The sequence below is a fragment of the Sceloporus occidentalis genome, unplaced genomic scaffold, assembly GCF_023333645.1.
Source record: "Sceloporus occidentalis isolate IW3139 unplaced genomic scaffold, rSceOcc1.0.p SCAF_3, whole genome shotgun sequence".
NCBI classification, from domain to species: Eukaryota; Metazoa; Chordata; class Lepidosauria; order Squamata; family Phrynosomatidae; genus Sceloporus; species Sceloporus occidentalis.
Genome location: NW_028316983.1, coordinates 4,496,376 through 4,521,068, shown reverse-complemented (window position 1 = coordinate 4,521,068; position 24,693 = coordinate 4,496,376). Strand labels below are relative to the sequence as shown.

Genomic DNA, 24,693 nt, shown 5'->3' with positions numbered 1-24,693 from the left:
ATAGTATGCATTCAAACAAATTAGAGCATCATTCTCTGCTCCCCAAATTATCTCTTAACAATACAGACAAAATGAAATTGCTTTCAGACTGATAAATTACTTCAGACACAACATCCAGTTTTGCTGAAACTGAAAAGGCTACACTGCCCGGGCTCTTCCCTTCTTGGAAAATGTTGTCGCACAGAGGACAAAGGAACTAAATCCTTATTAAATTTATCTAGATTGTTTAGCTGCTTCCTTGTCTTTCTGTTCAGCTTCTGGGTCTTTTTGGAAAGCCAAACTTTCCCTAAACCACATAACGAACAGAACTAAAAGGAACCAGATCTGAATCGGGTGTGACTTGTGTGTTTCCCCTGAAGTTGTACTTTCACACTCATGATAAAGGTAGGGATAGGATTGCCAGATCTCAGGGAAAGGGAAAGAAACTCAGGGTGAGAGGGCGGCCTTCAAAAATGTGTATTCATGTATGCTTAATGTATCAATCTTATTGACATCACCAGAGGCTGCTTCTTGTAACATCAACCTTCTAACATTACATACTCTGCTGTGCCATCACAAGTCTTTAAACCTCAGATTTTAATCCTAAAATTCCAGGGCCTGGGATAGTTGGATCAAGGGAAGTAGTAGTCCCACTTTGTTCTCCTTTGGTCAGACCTCACTGGAAATACTATGTCCAGTTCTGAGCACCTCAGTTCAAGAAAGATATTGACAAACTGGAATGTGTCCAATGAAGAGTCCACCAGTTTGATCAAAGATCTGGAAACCATTACATATCAGGAGCAGTTTAAGATCTGGATACACTTAGCTGGGAGAAGGTAAGACAGAGCCTTCCTTAAATATCTGAGGGAATGTCATGTAGAAGATGGATCCAGCTTGTTCTGCTGCTCCAGTGACCACAAACCAATGCATTCAAATGACAAGTGAAGAGGTTCCACCTAAAAATTAGAAAGAACCTTTGTACTGTGAGAACTGTGCAGTGGTGCAGTAGACTGCTTCTATTTGACACTCCTCCTTTGGAGGTCTTTAAACAGTGGGTGGGTGGGCATCTTTTGGGAATGCTTTAATTGTGGATTCCTGCATGGCAGGGGGTTGGACTAGGTGGCCTTTGTGGTACTCTCCAATTCTAAGGTTCTGTGATTCTATGATATGTTCTACTCTGAATCCTCACAGAACTGCCATCTTGGCGTGGGGTTCAGTATCATTGCTAGGGTATTTTGGTGAAGCGCTAGGGCTGAGAGCTTAGGATGGAACCATCTTGTGGAGCCATAGCTGTTGGAATAATGTGGAATCACAGGGCTTTACCACACGAAGGTAAACAATGGAATTTTAACAGGACAAAAGCATCTTTGGCCGGTACTTATCACACGGAGTTGTGTCCATCCTGCTGCTGTCTTGCATTCCATTGTTACTGTAGTGCACCTTTTCATTGATGGGCAAAACCTGCCAATAGGCTCTCAATCTTGCTGATTACCATTACTGTCTTTGTGTGATAAGTCCCTTCCACTGCAGTTCCATTTTTCAGACATTCACATAAGTCTGATGGCCTCTGATGGTGTGAACTGGTGTGATTCTGCTCTTCTCCCAGAAGGCACTTCTATTGCTATGCAGCAATTATGGCAGCCAATACCTTCTCAAAACTGGCTCCTATGTGCACATTCACACAGCAGCCAGTTTCAGAAGGTGGTTGGCAGCCAGGATTTCTCCCCCCCCCCTTCCTCCCAAAGCATAGGGCTGCTGGATAAATCTGCAAACAGTACCCTGCACTTCGGGGAGATGGCAGCAGCACATTCACACAGCAGCTGGCGTTGGGAGGTAGTTGGCAGCCGATAGTGCTTGTTTGCCCCCTTTCTCCTAGAAGGCAGTGTTTGGCAGTACGGAAACCAGATCACATAACCATAGATCGCCAAACCGCTATCGTAGGGGAAAGTGTAATAAGAAAGGATGCCAAACTGGTATGCTCCCATTCTTGAACTAGTGCAATTGTGGAGGGACAGCATGCTGATGTGATAAAACCCATAGTGCTATAATTCTGTTATGCAAAATTGCCCCAGATGAAATCCCAGAAGCTGAACTGGAGGAAGGGGGCAGAGAAGGTTCTGAGCAGTGTCCAGCAGATGGGTCTTCAGTACCATTTCCATGGAAAGGAGAAGGAATTGTGGCCAGTAAGAAACGTCTGCTGATTTGTAAAGCTGAATTTAGGTTACAGAATTTTGCTTTTCTTGGTAAAGCATGTTGATATATATTGGCTGTTATAGATTTGTGGCTGTGGTCATAAATAACATCCAGCCAGTGTACCGCCATCTCCTATGGATTCTGCAAATCCATCCTGACATTACTTTCCCCTCCCTCACCACCGCCAGCCGCCTCACTTGCAGCTGCAGGGATGACAGAGCTTTGCAGTGCTGAGTCACGCTCAGTCAGAGATCTCTCCTTGCCTTCTGGTGATTCCTTCCTCATTCATCTGTCTGGTTCTTCTTTTCGAAGGCAGAACTGGCGAAGTAACCAACATTTATTAGTAGGAAAAGTGGTAAAGGCCATGAGCAGGTCCTCACATCCATAGCTACCTACAGCGGAGAGAATCCTGTTGTGTCGTTGTTGCTGTTTGTTGTTAGCTGTTTGTTGCTGCCTACAGCAACGAGAATCCTGTGGTGTCGTTGAATTGACTCAGACTCATGGTGACCCTGGACCTTATCAGACCCATTTTTCCCCCGTTTTGGGTATGGGAAAGGGACGCTCGGGGCCATGCGAACCTGAGAAAAAACACACTTTACCACACCTCAAAGTGTCCTCAAAATGGCCCCATTCCATCACCTGGCACCAAGCCATTCCCATTCAGGGCTGCAGCATGTCCTTTGCTTCGGTCAGAAGTCTAGCACCACATCTCAAATGAGTTGAGTTTCTACTTAGCCGCTTTCTTCACTGTCCAGCTCTTGCATCCGTACATGATGACGCAGTATACAATGGTTTGGACGATTCTAATTTTAGTGCTTAGTTGTATACCTTTACATCTTAGGATCTTTTCTAATTCTTTCATGGCTCCCTTCCCATTCCTAGTCTTCCAGTTTCTTAACTTCAGCTTCCATTCTGATCCATTGCCTTAGGGTCACCATAAGTTGGAAATGACTTGAAAGCACACAGCAGAAATAGAATGGTTGCTTCTAGACAATTAAGGAGACAAGAGCCCCGTCCTTTGTTTTGAGGCTTCATCCACAACTAGATCAAATACCATGGAAATGTATATTCTTACATTCCTTCCCTTTCTATTTTCCTATTATTATTATTATTATTATTATTATTATTATTAACCTTTATTTATGAAGCGCTGTAAATTTACACAGCGCTGTACATCTTTTCTTGTCCCTCTTCCTGTTACCTACATTCCATCTTACATTGCTACAGACAAAATGTAGCTCTAAATCCAATTGTTGGTTCCAGCTTCAGTAATTCCACTGAATCCATGAAATTTACATGAGTGTTGACTTACCATTCAGCAATTGGTTTAATTTGTCTTTTCTGGTTGTGACTAATAAGCAGGTTTAGGCCACAGGGAGAAATCAGTCATCTTATATACATTACTCTGTTATCACTCCTTTGGGACATATATGTAACTTTTACTTTTTAATAGCAGGATAACAACTAATGGTAACCAAGGGCAACCATTTTGTCCTTGGCATAAAACTCAAAGCACAACAGATGCAGAGCACTCGGGGAAATGAGCCAAATCGCAGATGGCGGTGCAAACCACAGGCATACATTTAAGTGGTCAAGAAATGAAATGTCTAGAATACACAATGTTGACATAAGAGGAGGTATAACAATGAGGATCAAACTAGACAATAAGCTGAGCCCTCCCCCTGTAAGTGCTCTCTTGTTTACTAAAAGACATGAGTTTCTCATACCACATGATTATTATCACCTGCGTATCTTGCATTTAGTGTGCTTTTGTTTTGTGATTGTTCAATGGAAGGTTAACCTGGGCTTTAATCTAATTGGGAGAGGAGAAATTAGTTAATTGTAAGTAATATGCTTAATGTCTGAGGGACTCCTTACCCAAGAAAGCAGGGGAATCGGTGATACAGCAGTGAAGTATAACAAATCTAAAAAAAAAAGCAAGGGAGCATGCGGAGAAAAAGCAAGAATGGAGGGGGCACAGAGAGACAGCATGGCATAGTGGGTTGGGCATTGGACTATGACTCTGGAGACCAGGGTTCGAATCCCTGCTTGGCCATGAAATTCCACAGACAACCTTCCAGTTATTAATCCCAATTAAAACTCTCCATGCATAATCTCACATGTCATGCCCTGCTCTCCCAGAAGCATCACTAGGGTTGCTGTCATCCACTTATGGTGTCCCAACCATCAACCTCCTCCTGTACCAGACCAAGGATTGCCTTTAAGGTATTTCTAGGCCAGATTTCCCAGGTCTTAGCTTAGGGTGAAGGTATGCGTGTTGCTTTGCCTCCGTGGTTTTCTGCACAAAGACACTTTATAGCAATATCAATGGCATGTACATTTCTATACTACTTATCAGTGAACTCAGGATTCTCTAAGTGGTTTACAATCTGAGCCAATTGCCCCCAACAAAATGGGTACTCATTTTACCGACCTACGAAAGGATGAAAGGCTGAATGGACCTTGGAGCCCTGCCTGGGATCAAACTCACAGGACCAGCATTTAACCACTGCGCCACCAAGGCTCCTTTTTAGTCTTTGGTGTGTCTTTATCCTTGGTCTTTCCCCCACAATGAATACCAATAAACAGATCACAGACTCATAAGCCCCCTGTCATATTGGAAATGCACAGCTAAAGCACTCCTGAGAGGTGGAAATCCAGCCTCTGTGTTGTTGTTGTTGCTGCTGCTGCTGTGTGCCTTCATGTTGTTTTTTCAGCTTATGGTGACCCTAAAGGGAACCTTGTTGTTTTTGTTCTGTGCCTCCAAGTCATTTTTGACTTACGGCAACCATATCATAGAGTTTTCTTGGCAAGTTGCTTCAGAGGGGGTTTGCCATTGCCATCCTCTGAGGCTGAGAGAGAGTGTCTTGCCCAAGGTCACCCCAGTGGGTTTCATGGTTGAGCAGGATTTGAACTCTGGTCTCCAGAGCCATAGTCCAGCACTCAAAGCATTGTTTCACACTGGCTCCCAACACCCTAAAACATAAAACCTTTACATGTAAATGGCTAGTACTCTAGTCACAGAGAGAACCATGGAACAGTGAGTTACTAGCAAGACAGCACCTTTCCTGCCTGCTTCTGCCAGCTCACGCAATATATTTTGCTTAAAAAAAACCTTTAAAATTGATGAGAACAAAAAGAAATGGTGAGCAGCTTTTCCTATCTGAGTTCTCCTGCGTCGGCACGAAAGGTTGAAACCAGCTGTTCCAGCCAAAATTGGGTCAGATATCTGCCATTCAAGGCTCTTTGTTGATCTTGCTGCAATAGACTATGATGGCTATCCCCATCTGAAAGATTTTGAAATAAGTCTTCAAAATTCATCTGCCTCCAGTTTGATACATTCTCCTTGCAGCATCCATTGTGCGATCTACTGATACTACTTCATAATGGGACACTGGTCAAGCAATTTTATTTTATTTTTTCCAGCTGCCAACCTGCTGTTGTTTGCTAGCAAGCTGGCTTTGGTTTACAGCGATCCTATGAATGAGAGGCCCCCAAGAGACCCTCTTCTTAACAATCCTGCTCAGGTCTTACAAACTCAAGCTCATAGCTTCCTTGGGAAAGTCTTGTTGTTGTGTGCCTTCAAGTCGTTTCTGACTTGTGGCAACACTAAGGTAACCCTGTTGTCGGGTCTTCCTGGCAAGATTTCAATAGAAGTTGGAAATAACTTGAAGACATACAGCAGCAACAACATGAATGAATTTGGTGTTTAGACATGGGTCCCATCTCCAAGATATCTCATTATAGATCATAGAATCATAGAATTGTAGAGTTGGAAGAGACCACAAGGGCCATCCAATCCAACCCCCTGCCATGCAGGAACCCTCAATGAAAGCATCCCCGACAGATGGCCATCCAGCCTCTGCTTAAAGACATCTAAGGAAGGAGACTCCACTACACTCCAAGGGGGTTTGTCCCACTGTCGAACAGCCCTTACTATCAGGAGGTTCCTCCGAATGTTGAGGTGGAATCTTTTTTCCTGAAGCTTGTATCCATTGTTCTGGGTCCTAGTCTCTGGAGCAGCAGAAAATAAGCTTGCTCCATCCTCAATGTGACACCCCTTCAAAGACCTAAAAGGGATATCATATCACCTCTTAACCATCTCTTTTCCAGGCTATACATACCCAGCTCCTTAAGTCGCTCCTCATAAAGCATGGTTTCCAGACCCTTCACTATTTTAGTTGTCCTTCTATGGACACACTCCATCTTCTTAATATCTTTTTTGAATTGTGGTGCCCAGAACTGGACACAGTATTACAAATGGGGCCTGACCAGAGCAGAAGAGAGGGGCACTATTACTTCCCTTGATCTATACTTCTATTGATGCAGCCTAAAATAGCATTGGCCTTTTTAGCGGCCACAATGCATTGTTGACTCATTCCTACTTGGACTCCTAGATCCCTTTCACACGTAGTTTCATTCAGCTAGGTGTCCCCTATCCTATATCTATGCATTTCATTTTTGCAGTACCTTACATTTCTCTGTGTTGAATTGTATTTTGTTACTTTGGCCCAGCTTTCTAATCTATTCAAGTCATTTTGAATTTTGATCCTGTCCCCTGGGGTATTAGCTATTCCTCCTAATTTGGTGTCATCTGCAAATTTGATAAGCAGGCCCTCTGTTCCTTCATCCAAATCATTGATAAAGATGTTGAATAGCACTGGGCCCAGGACACAACCCTGTGGCTGTGCAGAGGAGGTTTGCCATGTCCTTCACCCAAGGCTGAGAGCATGTGACTTGCCCAAGGTTACCCAGTGGGTTTCATGGTCAAGCTGTGAACTGATCCTTGATCTCCAGAGTCATAGTCCAATGCTCAAACCACTACGTCACACTAATTCTAGCCACTTATAATGGGATATTCTTTTCCTAACACCTTCCAGAGCAATGGATGTAAGCTACAGAAAAAGAGATTCCACCTAAACATTAGGGAGAACCTCCTGATGGTAAAGCTGTTCAACAGTGAAAGATGCTGCCTTGGAATGTAGCAGACTCTCCTTCTTTGGAGATTTTTAAACAGAGGCTGGATACCCATATGATGGGAGTGCTTTGATCATGTCTTCCTGCATGGCACAATGAGGTTGGGCTGGGGAGCCCTTGAGGTCTCTTCCAATGCTATGGTTCTATGACTTCTTCAGATACACTGATGGAGTACAATATTGTGTGTGTGCACCTTCAAGTTGTCTGTTGGCTTATGGTGGTCTTATGAATTTCATAGGTATTCTTAGGTAAGGAATCCTCAGAAGTGATTTTGCCAGTTTCTTCCTCTAAAATACAACCCTGTTGTTCCCTGGTGGTCTCCTGTCTAAGTACCAACCAGGCCTGACCCTGCTTAACTTCCAAGATCAGATGGGACAGATGGAATCTGCTGCTTTTAGGGTATTTAAGGTATATGAGCCTTCAAGTCACCCGTTGTGTTATGGTGATCTCATGAAATTCGTGGGGTTTCCTTAGGCAAGGAATGTCCAGAGGTGGTATTACCAGCTCCTTCCTCTGAAATATGGTCTACAGCGCCTGGTCTTCATTGGTGGTCTCCCATCCAAGTATTAAGCAGGGGCTGCAGGGCTGACCCTGCTTACCTTACAAGATCAGACAAGATCTTGTGCCCTTAGAGTATTTAGGCAAGGCAATCTTTTAGTGGGATCAGAATGTAATAAGATAAAGAAAGATACAAATTGTGACTGACTTCAAAGGGTTTTGTAAGATGATACCGATGTTTTAAGTAGTTGGTCTGCAGTACAGAAATGTGAAAGCAGTCAATCTGCTTACCAAAAGAGTCAGACCCCCTCAGAGGAGAATTATCTCATTAAATTGCAGTCATGAGAACCTGTATATCAATATATGTAGTGTGCCAAGACACCATTGTCTCTGCCCATACCTCTACTAATAGATTGGAATTTGTAAATATGTCCCAGTTCACCTGTTTCTCTTTCCAGTCTTCCTTTGATTTTCTTTTCTTCTTCTTTTTAGTTCTGCTATTTGTATGTGAGAGGCTGTATGTCCTTCAAAGCTGAACCCTTCCTGTATCCTATTTCTGCATCGTATTACACTTTGATCCCATTGCCACAACTATGAAACTGTACAGGCTGAGTCTCCCTTATCCAGACTTCCGAAAGCCAAAATACTTCAGAATCTAAAACATTGTTCAAAGGTGGCTGAGGCAGTGACACCTTTGTTTTCTGATGGTTCATCATATACAAGAGCCAGGGTGGTTAAATTGGTCTCAAACTGGATTATTTCTGCAGTGTGTTTTGATCCTAGGTCTTATACATGTTCATCCAGACGTAAGCCCCATTCAGTTTAGTAGAGCTTGTTAATGTGTGCCTTCAGGTTATTTCTTGACCCTAAGTCAACCCTATCCTGGGCTAAGCCACCCAGTAGGTTTCCACGAATAAAGGAGGGGGGATCAAACCCTGGTCTCTGAGAGTCCTACCCTCAAACCACTGCACCACACTGGCTGTCTTGTGCAGAACTTGCATGTAAGCTATTGCACATTACATTGCAGCCTCAGAGGATGTTATGTGCACATTGGGGCACTGAGGTTTCCATAGAATCAAAGAGTTGGAAGAGACCACAAGAGCCATCCAGTCCAACCCCATTCTGCCATGCAGGAACTCTCAATGATAGCATCCCCAACAGATGGCCATTCAGCCTCTGCTTAAAGACCTCCAAGGAAGGAGACTCCACTACACTCGGAGGAAGGAGTGTGTTCCACTGTCAAACAGCCCTTACTCTCAGGACGTTCCTCCTAATGTTGAGGTGGAATCTCTTTTCCTGTAACTTGCATCCATTGCTCCATTGGGTCCTAATCTCTGGAGCAGCGGAAAACAAGCTTGCTCCATCCTCAACATGACATCCTTTCAAATATTTAAACAGGGCTATTATCATATCACCTCTTAACCTTCTCTTCTCCAGGCTAAACATCCCCAGCTCCCTAAGTCTCTCCTCATAGGGCTTTATGATTTCCAGGACCTTTACCATTTTAGTCACCCTCCTTTGGACACGATCCAGTTTCTCAATATCCTTTTTTAATTGTGGTGTCCATACATAGTTTTCCAGGTGGGGCTTGACCATAGCAGAATAGAGGGGCATTATTAGTACTTCCTTTGATCTAAAGACTATACTTCTATTGATGCAGCCTAAAATTGCATTGGCCTTGTTAGCAGCCGCATCACACTGTTGACTCATGTTCAACTTGTGGTCTACTTGGACTCCCAGATCCCTTTCACACATATAAGTCTCTCATTCAGCCAGGTGTCCCCCATCCTATATCTGTGCATTTCATTTTTCCGCCTTCAGTACCTTACATTTCTCCATGTTGAATTTCATTTTGTTAGCTTTGGCTCAGCTTTCTAATCTATTCAGATCATTTTGAATTTGGGTCCTATCCTCTGGTGTATTAGCTACTCCTCCTAATTTGGTGTCATCTGCAAATATGAATCACAGGCTTGTTGCAACCCTATCTTTCCTGTGAGCTTTTGTGTGGACAAAATGCAACAACATACACACACTTTGTTTCTCACCTCCTGGTGCCGCCAGTGCTATGGTTTCTTCCTTGCTCCATGCTGCAGTTGGCAGAGGGTTTGCTTTGGCTACGTCTCTCTTTGCTTGCAGTGTGCGTGAGCAAGCTGGGTGATGTGATGACTAATCGTGGTGCATTAGCAGAACCCCCTGCAGATTTGCATGTTGGGGAGGCAGACACCATCCATCAGGGAGCTTTTTATCCGGAAAGCATACAGCTTTCTGCACAGCCAGAGACTGAGTTCTTCAAACATCTCCCACATCCCTTCTTCCAGTGAAGAAGTGGAACTGAAATTGCCAGTGCAAAAGGATAGACTCGGTTCCTGCCCCTTCCCTATGCACTCCCTATGGGGAGAGATCAACACAAAAGAGTGAAGCTGATAGCTGCTTAAAATAAAAGCAGATTGTTTGCAGATTCAGCATGCTAAACTGTTTTGAAATACAGAAACCTGGATGGATGAAACTGGAGGGCTTAACCTCTCCAAATGTCTCTTGAGCTTTATCTCAGTCCCACCACCATTATAGCAAAGTTAGGGAAGGATTTCTTGGTGGCTGCTCCCAGGCTCTGGAATTCCTGATGAGGCTTGAGCTTCCATCGCTGAGCAGGAATTCGGACCCTGTCCTCCAGAGTGATAGTCCAGTGCTCAAACCACTACACCACACTGGCTCTAAACCACTATATTTCTATATTGCCAAGAAATAATGGAACTAGAAAAGATTCTAAAATGCAAAGATATACAACTGAGCACAAAAGTTAGAATCATACAAGCCATTGTATTCCCTATTACTATGTATGGATGTGCAAGCTAGACAGTTAAGAAAGGAGATGGGAAGAAAATCCATTCATTTGAGATTATGTGGGGCTGCAGAAGAGGGCTGAGGATCCCATTGACAGCCAAAAGGACAAACCAATGGGTCCTAGAGCAGATCAAGCCAGAAACATCCCTGGAAGAAGCCAAGATGACCAAACTGAGGCTGTCATACTTTGGACACATCATGAGAAGGAAGGACTCACTGGAAAACACAATAATGCTGGGAAAGGTGGAGAGAAGTAGGAAGAGAGGAAGGCCACATGCCACATGGAGGACTCTATGAAGGAGGTCACGGTGGGTTTTATGAGTTTACAGAACCTAAGCAGAGCAGTGAAGGACAGAGGGTCTTGGAGATGTCTTATCCATAGGGTCGCCATGAGTTAAGATTGACTCGAGGGCAGTTAGCAACAACAATGGAGCAAAGAACATTTGGCCCAAAGTGTAACTCAGCCATTCTGGAGCCATCTTGCAGCCATTCCCTGCCAACCCAGTTTGATTTTCTGGGCTTGTTGCTCCTCTCATCACTTGCCCCTCTCTGTTCCCGGGAGCATGAATTAGTGTTAACCGATTGCCCATTGATGATTTAATGGCCATGTCAATTGTCCCAACTCTCTTTCGACTGAGCAGAGGGGGATGGGATATAGAGGCATCTTTATTGCAAGGGGAAGCTTTGGGAGATGCTCATCTGCCATTCCTGCTTAATACAAAATGCTTTGTCTGTCCAATTTCCCAAGGATTGTGTATACATATGCCTTCAAGTCAACTGTCGACTTACGATGACCCCATGAATTTCTTAGGGGGTTCTTAGGCATTATCTGGGACCAAAACAGCTTTACAGATTCAGCAATATCTTCCTTTGGGGTGGTTACATTCCTGATCACAACATACATTCAAAACCACTGGTTTCAATCAGAGCCAATGTCCCTGTTTGCTATAAACCTTGGTTTTAAATCCTGAGTAGAATATGGGTCGAAGTAGATATTAAGCAAATTCTGTATTCCCATATTTCATCAGAGATGTATGTCTCAGGGATCAGACTTGCAAAGTCAGACTGTGGGGTCGTTCCCACTCGCTTATACACCGGTTTACAAATCGAATCCAAGGTGTATTGTTCCTACTCAATCCCAAATTAACTCTAGAACAGTTCTAGATTAACCCGCAATCGTTCCCACTGCAATTCGAATCTGATTCGAATAGTAACATTTAACCCGGATTAGAAGCCTATAAACCGGTGTAAAAAAATACTAGGGTCTACCCTAGTATTATCCCTTGATCCTAGATAGGAATCGCGGTATTTAAATGGGAACGTTTCAGCATCTGATTCGGGTTCCACAGGATGGGAGGAGCAGCGCTCAAGGGGCTGGCCTGGGGATGTCACCCTCTTTGGTTTCTTTCTGCATTGCCGGCACCATTTTCACCTCTGCTTGAGCACCAGATGGGCTTTGGAGGACAGCCCAGAGATCAATGGGTCAGGCAAAGTGAATTTGGGGAACCAAGGCTCTTTCCAGATGAACTATGGGATGGGTTTTGCAGGACATATCCCCACTTCATGGCTCCCAAGACAGCCCTGGGAGCAATTTCCCCCAAAGATTCTCTCTCCATGGGGCAGCCAAAGCAAATTTGGGGAACCAAGGCTCTTTCCAGAGGAACTATGGGATGGTTGTGTTTGTTGTGTTTGTGAGACATTTATCCTCCTCTGCCAGAGAGTGCTGGTGCCATAATAAACTACCATTCCCAGGATTCCCTAGCACTGAGTTATGGCAGTTAATATGGGGAGACTCAGAAGAGGACGAATAAGTGCCTCCTGATTGGCTCTTTTAAAAAAAAAACGCGAAATTTATAACCAATTAAAAGCGGCCAGGTAGTGGGAACGCAGGTACAGGCTACATCGGTGTATGTTACTCCGAATTAATGTGACGTCATGATGATGTCGCTTTGATTGACAGCCAAAACAAGTGAATGTGAATGAAAAAGTAACCAAACCGGTTTAAATATACACCTATTCATCCTTGAATGGGAACGAAACAGGGTCAATTACAGCGAATTAAAATAAAACGTTACGTAAATGGGAACGAAAAGTGGGATAACACTCGCTTTATTTTGAATCGTTCTAAAACAAACCGCTGTATTTAAATTCGTTTTAAATCGCAAGTGGGAACGCCCCACTGTGTTTACGTCCCAAGGAACACCTGCAAAATAAATCATGCTAAACGCAAGATATATTTGTGAGAACAATAATGTTGTATGACAGACAGATTTTTTTCACTAAGTGGGGGACCAGCTTGGAAATGAAAATGCAGTTCTTCTAGTCTAGTTTGCCAACAGCAATGTCCAAATGGTTAGCCAAAAGAAGACTCTAGCAACCCACAGATGGAGTCATGACTCACAATGATGGAGGCATACAAAAACAGTCAGGCTTGCAGAAAGCGGAGGCACAGAAGAAGAAGAAGCGGAATTGTGGGATGGAGTAGGCAGGAAACAGGAGTGCAGATTAACCAGATGGGACAAGGAATGTAACAGGAAAGCGAATGCAGTGGACTTTATTTTCATTGGTATTGAAAGCTCTGGTGTTTGTTGCCATATTTCAATAGCCAAGTAGGAAAATGCAGTGTCTGAAGTGGTGTGTGTAACGTTTTAGCATTTTTAATCATGTTTTTAATAATGCTGATGTTTAGTTCCTTTTTAACTTTTGTAAAATAATGCTTTATTTGGATCTTGATAAAATTGTTTTGGGAGAAAGGCAAGATATGCCACATATACTCGCCAATAAGGTTACCTCATGTATAAATCGGGGTCAGGTTTAGGGGCCAAAATTATGGATTTTAATATGACCCAAGGAAACAGTAAACTGTTTAGGGGCATGTAACTAAGGATCTCTAAAAGATGAAGCAAAAGAAAACAATGCCAAAGAACTTATAAAATTCTGGATGAGAGAGTCGAGGGGGATCAGGGCTTCTTTTAGATGCTCTTGGGATGGACTAAGCTCTTGCTTTTTGCCACTCTACTCAGAGAAGGGGGTAGTTCCTTCTTTGACCTGTGGATAAGTCAACTGAGTCAAAGTCAATTTTTACTAAAATTTCTAGACTTATACATGAGTATAAGTGTAATATACAGTAAGTGCAATAAATACATAAATATTTTTTTAAAATTAAAAATGTTGCATTCAAGAAGAAAAAATGTGAGTTCAAATCTTGCCCTCACAAGCTGGAAGTTGGAACTGGCCGGAGTGATTCTCACCATGCAATTCTTTTCTCTCTTTTTCCCTCCAAGCTGGAGTCGCCATTGGCTCCACCACCCAGACCTGCGGTTCCATTGCTATGTCCCTGCCAGGAAGCCGAAGACCCTCGACGGGATCCCGAAGGTAAATACGGTTAAACTCCCCAATCTCATTTTGACAGTGTGGGGCTTCCCCGCGGCCTATCTGTCCGCTCATAGCAAAGGCCCTTGCGCACCCGCAGCCTTGCCGCCTTGCACTCCACAAAGGCCTTGCTTGTATTGCATTCTGCAAAAAAAGCAATGGAATTGGCCACCAGACACAGGGCGATATGAGGCCATGTCTCTTTCCACATGCTTCAGGACAAGCGCAAAGCCAATCCGCTGCAGTGCCTTTTGGGGAACCATAGACACCTGCTCCCCCTTCAAGACAAGGAGGGAAGGGTGATTTCTCATGGCTTCCGCAAAGTTGCATGTCTGTTGCTAACACTCTAACACAGCATTTGCACTCCTGTCTACTTCTTGTGCATGTACAAGTGACTCACACAAGCCTCCATTGCAGTGACTGCTACAGCTGAAATTCACACTTCCGTTCTGCACCATCAAAGGCAGATGTTTGGGGTGGGAGCTGAACCCCAGGGGTTTCCATTAAGACTTGAAGTTTTCAGGGAGCTTGCTATTTCCCTATTCTTTTCCAGGGCTGTGTTTCACCATATCCAAGCCATATAGAGATTAGTTATACGGATCATAAAACTGAGAAACTGGAGTGTCTCCAAAGGAGGACGACCAAAATGGTGAACATGTCCTATGAGGAATGACTTAGGAAGCTGGGCATGTCTAGCCTGGAGAAGAGATAGCCCTGTTTAAATACTTGAAGGGATGTCATATTGAGGAGGGAGCAAGCTTCTTTTCTGCTGCTCCAGAGACTAGGACCCGGAGCAATGGATGCAAGCTTCAGGAAAAGAGATTCCAGCTCAACATTAGGAAGAACATCCTGACAGTAAGGGCTGTTCAACAGTGGACAGCACTCCTTCCTCGGAGTGTAGTGGAGTCTCCTTCTTTGGAGGTCTTTAAGCAGAGGCTGGATGGCCATCTGTCGGGGATGCTTTGATGGAGAGTTCCTGCATGGCAGGATGGGGTTGGACTGGATGGCTTTGGGGTCTCTTCCAACTCTGTGATTCTATCGTTCTATGAACTCCCCTGTTGAAACAGTTTCTACTGCTCCATTTCCAGACACAATTCAAAGTTCTGGTTATGACTTCTAAAGCCCTACATGGCTTAGGTTCACATGGCTTATGATACACAAATAGGATACAGGAGGAATTCAACCTTGCTAGACATACAGTCTCTGATATATAAATAGGAGTTATAAATAATAGTCAAAGGAAAATTGGAAAGAGGAAGAGGTGAACTGGGAGATACAAGTTGAGTCTCCCTTATCCAGAATTCCCAAATATTCCAAAATCCAAAAATGTTTTCTTTGGTGACTGAGATAGTGCCACCTTTGCTTTCTGATGGTTCAGTGCACTCAAACTTTGTTTCATGCACTAAAATATTGTATAAAATTATGTTCAGGCTATGTGTTTAAAATGCTTGTGAAACATAGATGAACTTTGTATTTAGACTTGGGTCCCATCCTATTTGCATTATGTCCATATATGCAAATACAGATATTCTAAAATCCAAAACACTTCTGATCCCGGGCATTTTGGTTAAGGGAGATGCAACCTGTACCTGATATCCTGTGCCATGTGAACATGCCCTGATCTCCAGAGTTATAGTCTAGCGCTCAAACCATTACACCCCACTGGCTCTTTTAGTTTGAACTTTAAAGGAACTATCCAAGTTGGTAAATGCTATCCCCAAAATAGATTCATAACCATGGATGGCACCTTTAAGGCTGAAATAAAACCCAACAGATAGACCACATCACTGACACAGAAGCCCTCAGGCACTTCTGAAGGAGGTAAATTTAGGTGTAACATACTAGTTTGGCAACAGAGCAAAGCTAATCTGCTGAGCTTATGCCATTCCTTTCCCAGGGGGCTTGCAAGAAATAGCAAGCAGAAGAGCCCTCATTGAGATGACCTATTTCTGAGACTCCATCAAACCCTTTCCATTTCCATCTCTGCGTCCTGCCTGCATTGTGTTACAGCCCCAGAAAGCTAAGGAAAGGGGAAGAAGATACAATAGGAAATGGTGTCCCCAGTATGTTCATTCTGTGTTGGAATGCAATTGCTGTTTTAGAGCAACGCTGCAAGTTTCAGCCTGTATGAAATCAAGCAATTGTCATATATTAAATCCTGCCAGCATGGTTTACCTTTGCTGAAAATGTCCTGGCTCCCAACCAAGGAATCCTGCAGTTTAGTGACTGTGGAAAAGAAGGAGATGGCTTTAGTTCACATGTGATCTTAAACTCCCTTTGTGGCTTTACTGAGTATAGTTCTGAATTGAAAATATTATTGTTCTGTAGATCCTGAAAAGTTGCCAGGTGAATCTCAGCAACTTAAAATCAAGCTGTATAGCAAAGACAATAAGGCATAGCAAAGATAAAATACAGTCGGCCCTTGGTATCCACTAGGGTTTGGTTCCAAGAGACCAAAATCCATTGATGCTCCAGTCCCATTATATGCTGTGATGTAGTAAAATGGTATCCATTATAGAAAATGGCAAAATAAGGATTTGTTTTTTGGATCTTATTAAAGCAGTGGGTGGTGGAATCCATGGATTTGGAATCTGTGGGTACGGAAGTCCAACTGTACCATTACTGAACTCAGCCAGTGAAACAGCACCTAAGTGCTTAAGTAACAGCAATAAAATGGACCAAAATAATTCTTCAGTCAAAGGTCAAGAGAATAAAGGCAGTTCAACCTGGCATTAAAAACTGAAGAGGGTAGAAGCTTGGTAAGCATAGTTTTTTGTGGCTTTTCGGGTTAAGTGGCCATGTTCTAGAAGAATTTATTCCTGGTGTTTACTTGCATCTGTGGCTGGCATCTTCAGAAGATGCCAGCCACAAATGCAGGTGAAATGTCAGGAATAAACTCTTCTAGAACTTGGCCACAATAGCCTGAAAAACCCACAAAAAACTATGGATGCTGGCCACTAAAGCCTTTGACTTCACCATGGTAAGCATGCTTAGGGAGGACATTCTTTAACCAAGGTGACTCCACAAACAAGACCCTTTTGGTGAAAGGGCTGCTGCTCTCATCTGTGGAGGCCTTTCCCCCAGATGTTTTTGGGAGCAGTAGTGTGTCACCTGCCATTAGGGCATCACCTGGTGTGGTCTGCACACCCTGCAACCCCTTTCCCAGGAAGATCTGGAGCCCTCCATTCTTGTGCTTGTCTGCACAAGTATCCCACTGAGGCACTTGGCATGTCCGTCACTGTTATCTGAGGTCAGAATAAGGTTCCCACCCATGTGATTGTCATTGGTCATCTTGTTCTGATTTAAGAAGCACGCTAGCCGTAGTGGCAGCAGATATATTGGGCAGCCGGATGCCCATGCAGACCACTGCCCTGGCACAGGAATGGAGGGCAGGTAAACCAGGGAAGATTTGCACAGCTGTGAGGTCTCAGTTGCCACCCCAAAGTGAACCTGGGCATGAGCGGGTGCATTTCAACAGCAAATCTGTCAGGGACAATGATGTGGGAGGGTGGGTGAAGGGGGTGAGAGGATGCCCAGAGAGCCTGCTGGGGAGGGTAGGATTGGCCTTAGGATCTCACAGCGCCCTCCTCAGGCCTGCCTTTGCTACTGCTTCACTAACCTATTTGCAGCAAGAGCTTTTGCCATGTTCCATTTTGAACCCCTGCCTGTTTGTTCTTGTCCTTTTATTTTATTTCTTTTTCTTTCTTTTTCTTCTTCTTCTTCCTGTCTTGTGTATCTCTGTGTTTCTTTCCTTGGTGGTTTGTATTCTAAAGTCGTGAGTTTTATGGAAGGAGTGGCTTTGCCTCGTTCTTTAAGTCTGCCACAGCCCCTGCCACTCCGACCGAGAAACAGCCTCTTCTTCCTGCCTCCAGGCGTCCCTCCCCACCAGTGAGCATGCGGGACACCTACGGCACCTCCTCGCTCAGCAGCAGCAGCAACTCCGGCTCCTGCAAGGGCAGCGACAGCAGCCCCACCCCAAGGTAACCCTGGGCTCCTGGCATGGCCCTCCTCCGCTTCCACCACTGCCTCCACCAGAGGGCACCCTGGAGCTCCCGATAGGCCCTCTGCTTCCTCCACTGTCGCCACCAGAGGGCACCCTTGAGCTTCCGATAGGCCCTCTGCTTCTTCCACTGTTGCCACCAGAGGGCACCCTTGAGCTCCCGATAGGCCCTCTGCTTCCTCCGCTGTCGCCACCAGAGGGCACCCTGGAGCTCCTGATAGGCCCTCTGCTTCCTCCGCTGTCGCCACCAGAGGGCACCCTGGAGCTCCCGATAGGCCCTCTGCTTCCTCCGCTGTCGCCACCAGAGGGCACCCTTGAGCTCCCGATAGGCCCTCTGCTTCCTCCGCTGTCACCACCAGAGGGCACCCTTGAGCTCCCGATAGGCCCTCTGCTTCCTCCGCTGTCGCCACCAGAGGGCACCCTTGAGCTCCTGGAAAGGGTGTTCTCTGCTTCCTCCACTGTCACCAGCAGAGGGCACCCTTGAGCTCCCGATAGGCCCTCTGCTTCCTCCGCTGTCGCCACCAGAGGGCACCCTTGAGCTCCCGATAGGCCCTCTGCTTCCTCCGCTGTCGCCACCAGAGGGCACCCTTGAGCTCCCGATAGGCCCTCTGCTTCCTCCGCTGTCGCCACCAGAGGGCACCCTTGAGCTCCCGATAGGCCCTCTGCTTCCTCCGCTGTCGCCACCAGAGGGCACCCTGGAGCTCCCGATAGGCCCTCTGCTTCCTCCGCTGTCGCCACCAGAGGGCACCCTGGAGCTCCCGATAGGCCCTCTGCTTCCTCCGCTGTCGCCACCAGAGGGCACCCTTGAGCTCCCAATAGGCCCTCTGCTTCCTCCGCTGTCGCCACCAGAGGGCACCCTGGAGCTCCCGATAGGCCCTCTGCTTCCTCCGCTGTCGCCACCAGAGGGCACCCTGGAGCTCCCGATAGGCCCTCTGCTTCCTCCGCTGTCGCCACCAGAGGGCACCCTTGAGCTCCCGATAGGCCCTCTGCTTCCTCCGCTGTCGCCACCAGAGGGCACCCTTGAGCTCCCGATAGGCCCTCTGCTTCCTCCGCTGTCGCCACCAGAGGGCACCCTGGAGCTCCCGATAGGCCCTCTGCTTCCTCCGCTGTCGCCACCAGAGGGCACCCTGGAGCTCCCGATAGGCCCTCTGCTTCCTCCGCTGTCGCCACCAGAGGGCACCCTTGAGCTCCCGATAGGCCCTCTGCTTCCTCCGCTGTCGCCACCAGAGGGCACCCTTGAGCTCCCGATAGGCCCTCTGCTTCCTCCGCTGTCGCCACCAGAGGGCACCCTTGAGCTTCCAAAGAAAAGCCAGCAGAGAATGGCCTCTGGCTGCCATTTTGTTTCCTACCAGGATTCTAACAGAGACTGGCATCCTGTAGCGACTTACATGGCATAAGCACATCTTACACATGTATAAGTCCCTTTCTAGATGAGGTGCAGAGGGATAATAGTAGTAGTAGTAGTAGTAATAATAATAATAATAATAATAATATTGTCTTGCCTTTTTCCCAGCCCTGGAAATAGGGCAGCTTGTACAGGTTAAAACAGGTACAGGTTACATCTCCCTTATCCAAAAATGATTGGGACCAGAAGTGCTTTGGATTTCGGAGTTTTTCAAATTTGGAATATTTGCATATTTGTTGCTGTCGATGTGTGCCTTCAAGGCGTTTCCGATTTATGGGGACCCTAAGGCAAACCTATCATGGGTTTTTCTTGGACGAATTTGTTCAGAGGATGTTTGCCATTGCTTTCCTCTGAGGCTGAGAGCATGCAACTTGCCCAAGGTCAACCAATGAGTATTTATGGCTAAGTGGGGATTTGAACCCTGGTCTCAAGAGTCATAGTCCAACACTCAAACCCCTATGCCATGCTGGCTCTCATATATTTGCGCATACATCATGAGATATCTTGAGATGGGACCCAAGTCTAAATACATTCACATACATTCATTTTCATTTCATATACAGCCGCCCTTCCTTTCTTGCAGACTTGAGGTCCCTGATCTCTAATATTCACGGAAGGGCGACCTCTGTTATTTCCAATGGGGCACACCCCTGCAGTTAATTTTATACACAATCTTTTCAATAATTTTGTGTATGAAATAGTGTGTGTGTGTGTGTGTGTGTGTGTGTGTGTGTATAGATATATATATACATACATATATATATATATATATATATATACACACACACACACACACACACACATATATATACACTGAACCGTCAGAAAACAAAGGTGTCACTAACTCAGCCCTCCGTGTGAACAATTTTGTATTTTGGAATTCCGGAAAAAGGGGACTCAACCTGAGCAGCTATAAAATTCGTATCATAGACAAATTTAAAATACAACTAAACTAACAATAGCATTAAAGGCAGCTAAAAGCAAGACCATTAAAAAGAAGACAACAGACAAATAGTACAGCATATTCTGAAAGGCCTCCTACTACACACTCTTACCACATAAAGACATAACACATAACAACCTAAAAACATACATTAAACATACCATCAAAGACAAATTACAACCAATCTTCCCATTCACAACATCCATAACCTAGTATCTGTTATACTGAATTAACATTATCTATTTCCAGAATTATCGCTTAGTGATCCTATAAGTTACTATAACATAATTTCCTGTATAATCCAGTTCACTTTAATAGAGAAAAAAGAGACTCCCAGTTCTTTTGAAAGGCAATGCTAGAGAGACATTTGCTCCTTCAAAGACATCGCCGTGTTAGTCTGGAAAATCAGTATTCAGAGGGATCTTGCAGGACATTTGAGACTGACTGAAAGATAGAAGTTGGTAACATGAGCTTTGCTAGACTTGAGCCTACTTCCACATGCATCTGAGGAAGTAGGTGCAAGTCTATGAAAGCTCATGCTACCAACTTCTAGCTCCTGATCTTTGTTTACAAACATATCAGAGGAACTGATGGGAACCAGACAGACTAGTGGTCTAGTAAGGCTTCTTTTATGGCACCATCAGTACCTACATTCCAGTATTTTCAAAAGCCACAAAAGTTCAGCCATAAAACTCCCAACAGCTTTTTCAGGCCAGCCTTCAGAAACATGAGAGTTCCTGTTCAGAAAGGGCATTTTGCTGTCCAGCCATACAAAAGCCGAGCCATTTGTCTTTATTCTAGACACATCTACTCATGTTGTCAAAGAAAATCTTCCAGAAAAGCTTACAGTAAAGTGAAACCTGCAAAATCAACACATATCTTTAAATAACCGTAAGAGGTTTTTAGATGAAATCAACAGCAGAAAAACTGAATATGCTCCTAATCATCAAAGGTGGAAGTCTGATGCCTAAAATGGCTGGGAAAGCTTTTAAATCTTCACCTGGTGCCGAAAGAACAGACAGCATGTCAGGTTTCATTGAGAAAGCACCCCGTAAACAGAATCCTATCACCAAAAAGGCCCTACTTCCCAGCCAGCTGTTTTCATAATTGCACCTGCTTCTTAAAATGCAAGTCTGGGGAAGCTTCTGTGGGGATGGGCCATCCGACATGCACTCTGGTTGGGGTAACAAAGACGGAGTTGCCTAGTAGGGACCACCAGTCCAGAAAGAAGCCTGGCTAGGTTGCTTATGTATGTGTTTTTAGGGCAGAGCAGCCCCAGATCCTGTGGGGTTTTTGGTCCATTCAGAGCAGGAAGAGTGAGGAGGGGGGACACAGTCACAAATGACTGACCCCTGCTATGCAGCAAAATGCTCTCAAATGAAATACAGTGGACCTCGGTATCCACGGGGGGATCCGTTCCAGACTCCCTCACGGATACCAAAATCTGTGGATGCTCAAGCCCATGTTGTCCCCAGTGGTGAAGTCCCATTGTCCTTAATGGTGGTGCAGCTGCGTGTGTGCATCGCCACTGGAGACAATGGGGACTGTCCCTAATGGTGGCACGGCCACATGCACATGCCACCATTGGGGACAACACAGGTTTGCTGTGTACAGATGCTCAAATCCATGGATGGCAAATCCTTGGCTACTGAGGTCCCACTGTAGTAAATGTTGTGAGGGCCTGTCTATTGTGAGCACAGCTGGCACCTACCCTTCCAAATCTCAGTTCTACAGGCTGAGGAGAGTAGCACAAGAAACAGTCTCTCTCTCTCTCTCTCTCTCACACACACACACACACACACACAGAGTTGGCCTTCACATTCCTGGCTTTGACTTTTGCGGATTTGATTATTTGTGGTTTTGATTAATATGTTCTCTCTAGGAATCTCTAGATCTTCCAGGACAATTCTACTGGAAGTTGACCATACAATTGTGCCAGAGAACCTATATGTTCCTAGGGAGAAAACACTTCTCTAGGCATTTGTAGGTCCTCCAACATGATTCTATGATCAACTTTGGGCAAATGTCGACTATAGAGTTGCACTGGAGGACCTGGAGATTCCTACATAGGTTTAGGTAAAAGGAATAATGTTTATTTGCAGTTATTCCACATTCACAGGGGCCATTCATCCCTAACCCTAGCGAATGTAGAGGGACTGTGTATATGTATATACACACACCCTCAAAGTCTCACAAGAGGAGGACCCCTTGCAAGAGTTCCAGTCTTCCATGCCATCTCCTATAGGTCTGCTTCACATGTACTGATCAGAGTCATAGTATCATATAGTTGGAAGGGACACCAAGGGCTATCTTGCCATGCAGGATTACACAACTAAAATGCTTTTGAAAGACAACTGTCCAGTTTAGACCTCCAAGAAAGAGAGCCCCACCACCCACCCTGGCAAACCCATTATATGATTCTACTGTCCAACCACTCTTGGCAGTCAAAAAGGTCTCCGTCATGTTTAGGTGGAGCCTCATTTCTTGCCATTTCAGTCCATTGGTTCATGTTCTGGTCTCTGGAGTAGCAGAAAACAAGCTTGCTCCATCTTCAGTATGGCATCCCTTCAGGTATTTATATATGGTCCCATATTGCCATTTGAAAGACCCGAGAAACCCAACTTCTTTCTTTCAGTTAGTCTCAAAGGTGCCACAAGATCCCTTTGTATTCCAGACTTTGCATATCCCAAACTAATATGGCTGTGTCTTTGAATTTTAGCTGTGTGTTTAAGATCCTTGTTTCGCCCTCTTCCCTTGAAGATAGTCCTAGCACCCTTTATATAAGTGTGTAAGTTAGCACATCAGCTCTGCCAATTGACACATATCTTGCAAGAATATGGAGGCGTCTGTTGTAAATGTCTGTCTAACTCCTGCCACCTGCCAACCTTCTGTATCCCTCCATTTGCTATGCAATTTGTCTGCTATATATCGCTATGTTATAATCCACCAACCCACCCACCCTGGGCAAAAGGCACCATGAAAGCATCCAGTGCAACCAGGTGTTCTTATCTCTTCTCTCTGGGCTTGGGGATAGAAATCTAGGTGACACAGGCAAGGGGTTTTGAACAAAGCACAGTTTAAGCTCAAAGTTAACCTAACCTAACAGCTAACCTAACAACCAAGGTACCTGGTACCAGCAAGAAGTGCTGGTTCTGAAGTCTATGGAGCAGTGAATTCATTATGGGTTTTTTAAGGAGATTTCCAAGGTGCTCAGCCTTCTCTCCCAAACAGATTCAGCTTCTTGGGTAGCTCTTTGGAATTGGGACAATCCAAATAATGGGTTACATTTCCAAAAACAGCAATGAGTCATGGGAATGCATTCGTTTTTAAAAGCGACTTCCCAACCTCTATGCAAAAAATGCACGTTCCTGCCCCAAAGATCTGGTAATATTATTTTCAACAGTTGCAGAAGAAGCCACACAGGAGGGGAGTGAAAGGAGAGATGTGAGGGTCATGCCATAGACCCTTGGTCTGCATTGCAGAAATAATGCAATTTGACACCACTTTAACTGTCATGGCTGAATGCTAGGGGATTGTGGGATTTGTAGTTTGGTGAGCGATTTAGCATTCTCTGTCAGAGGGCTCTGTTGCCACAACAAAGTACAGTTCCCAGAATTCCATAGGATGGAACCATGGTAGTTAGAGCAGTGTCAAGCTGCATTAATTTTGCAGTGCTGATGTAGCTGTAGAGTTGTCAGGGACCCCAAGAGGCATCCAGACCAACCTCCTGTGCCAGCCCAGGAATCCACAGCTAAACCATCCTTGGCAAGAATTCAGCCTCTTCTTTCAAAACCTCCGATACAGTGATGAAGGTGAACCAGTTAATGCAGTCAAAAAGGGGCTGTGTATGCCTAAGCTTTCACTAACCCTGCAGGAGCAATGTGGACCGTAAATCGTAGGGATTTTCAACCCACAAACGTTTCCTAGATCTTTTACTGAAGTGGTCACTTAGTGTCAGCAAGGTCAGAATGTGGGGACTGAGGTCTTCACTTCTCTTTCCAGACGTCCCGTCAAGTATATGCTGTGCAGTGACAACCATGGGATCAAGCCCCCAACTCCTGAACAGTACCTGACCCCTCTCCAGCAGAAGGAGGTCTGCATTCGGCACCTGAGAGCCCGGCTGAGAGACACCCACGAGCGGCTGCAGGACAGGTCAGTACCTGGCTTCCTTTGCATTCAGGGCGGGAGGGGGTTGAGATTCGGCTAGTCGCTCCTGGGCAAGATATCATCATCATCATCATCATCATCATCATCTTGCCTTTTCTGGAGATTGAGACTCAAAGCAGCTTACCACAATTTAAAATTTTGTTTTAAAAACTTTTTTTAATTTATTTTTTATTTCAAACTACAAATAGAGATATACTACAACTAGAGCATTACAAATACAAAAAGTTAAAATAACAAAACACGCGCCAAAAATAAACAAGAAAGAAAATGAAATAGGAATACAGAATTAAGATAAAAAGGAAAGCACAAATAGAAAGC

At 44.9% G+C, this 24,693-nt stretch overlaps 1 protein-coding gene across 4 annotated transcripts in view; it reads left to right on the top strand.

The window, feature by feature from the left end:
• Window positions 1-24,693, top strand: part of SNPH (syntaphilin) — a 63,599-nt gene that overhangs the window by 34,283 nt on the left and 4,623 nt on the right. For 2 of the 4 annotated variants that reach the window (XM_089513502.1, XM_089513503.1), the window contains exons 3-5: window positions 13,773-13,863; window positions 17,634-17,840; window positions 24,211-24,360. In XM_089513502.1, the coding sequence (XP_089369628.1) occupies window positions 13,820-13,863; window positions 17,634-17,840; window positions 24,211-24,360 (401 nt within the window). In that variant the 5' untranslated portion in view covers window positions 13,773-13,819. The remainder of the gene's footprint in view (window positions 1-13,772; window positions 13,864-17,633; window positions 17,841-24,210; window positions 24,361-24,693) is intronic. The other 2 variants (XM_089513504.1, XM_089513505.1) reach the window with 2 other exon arrangements.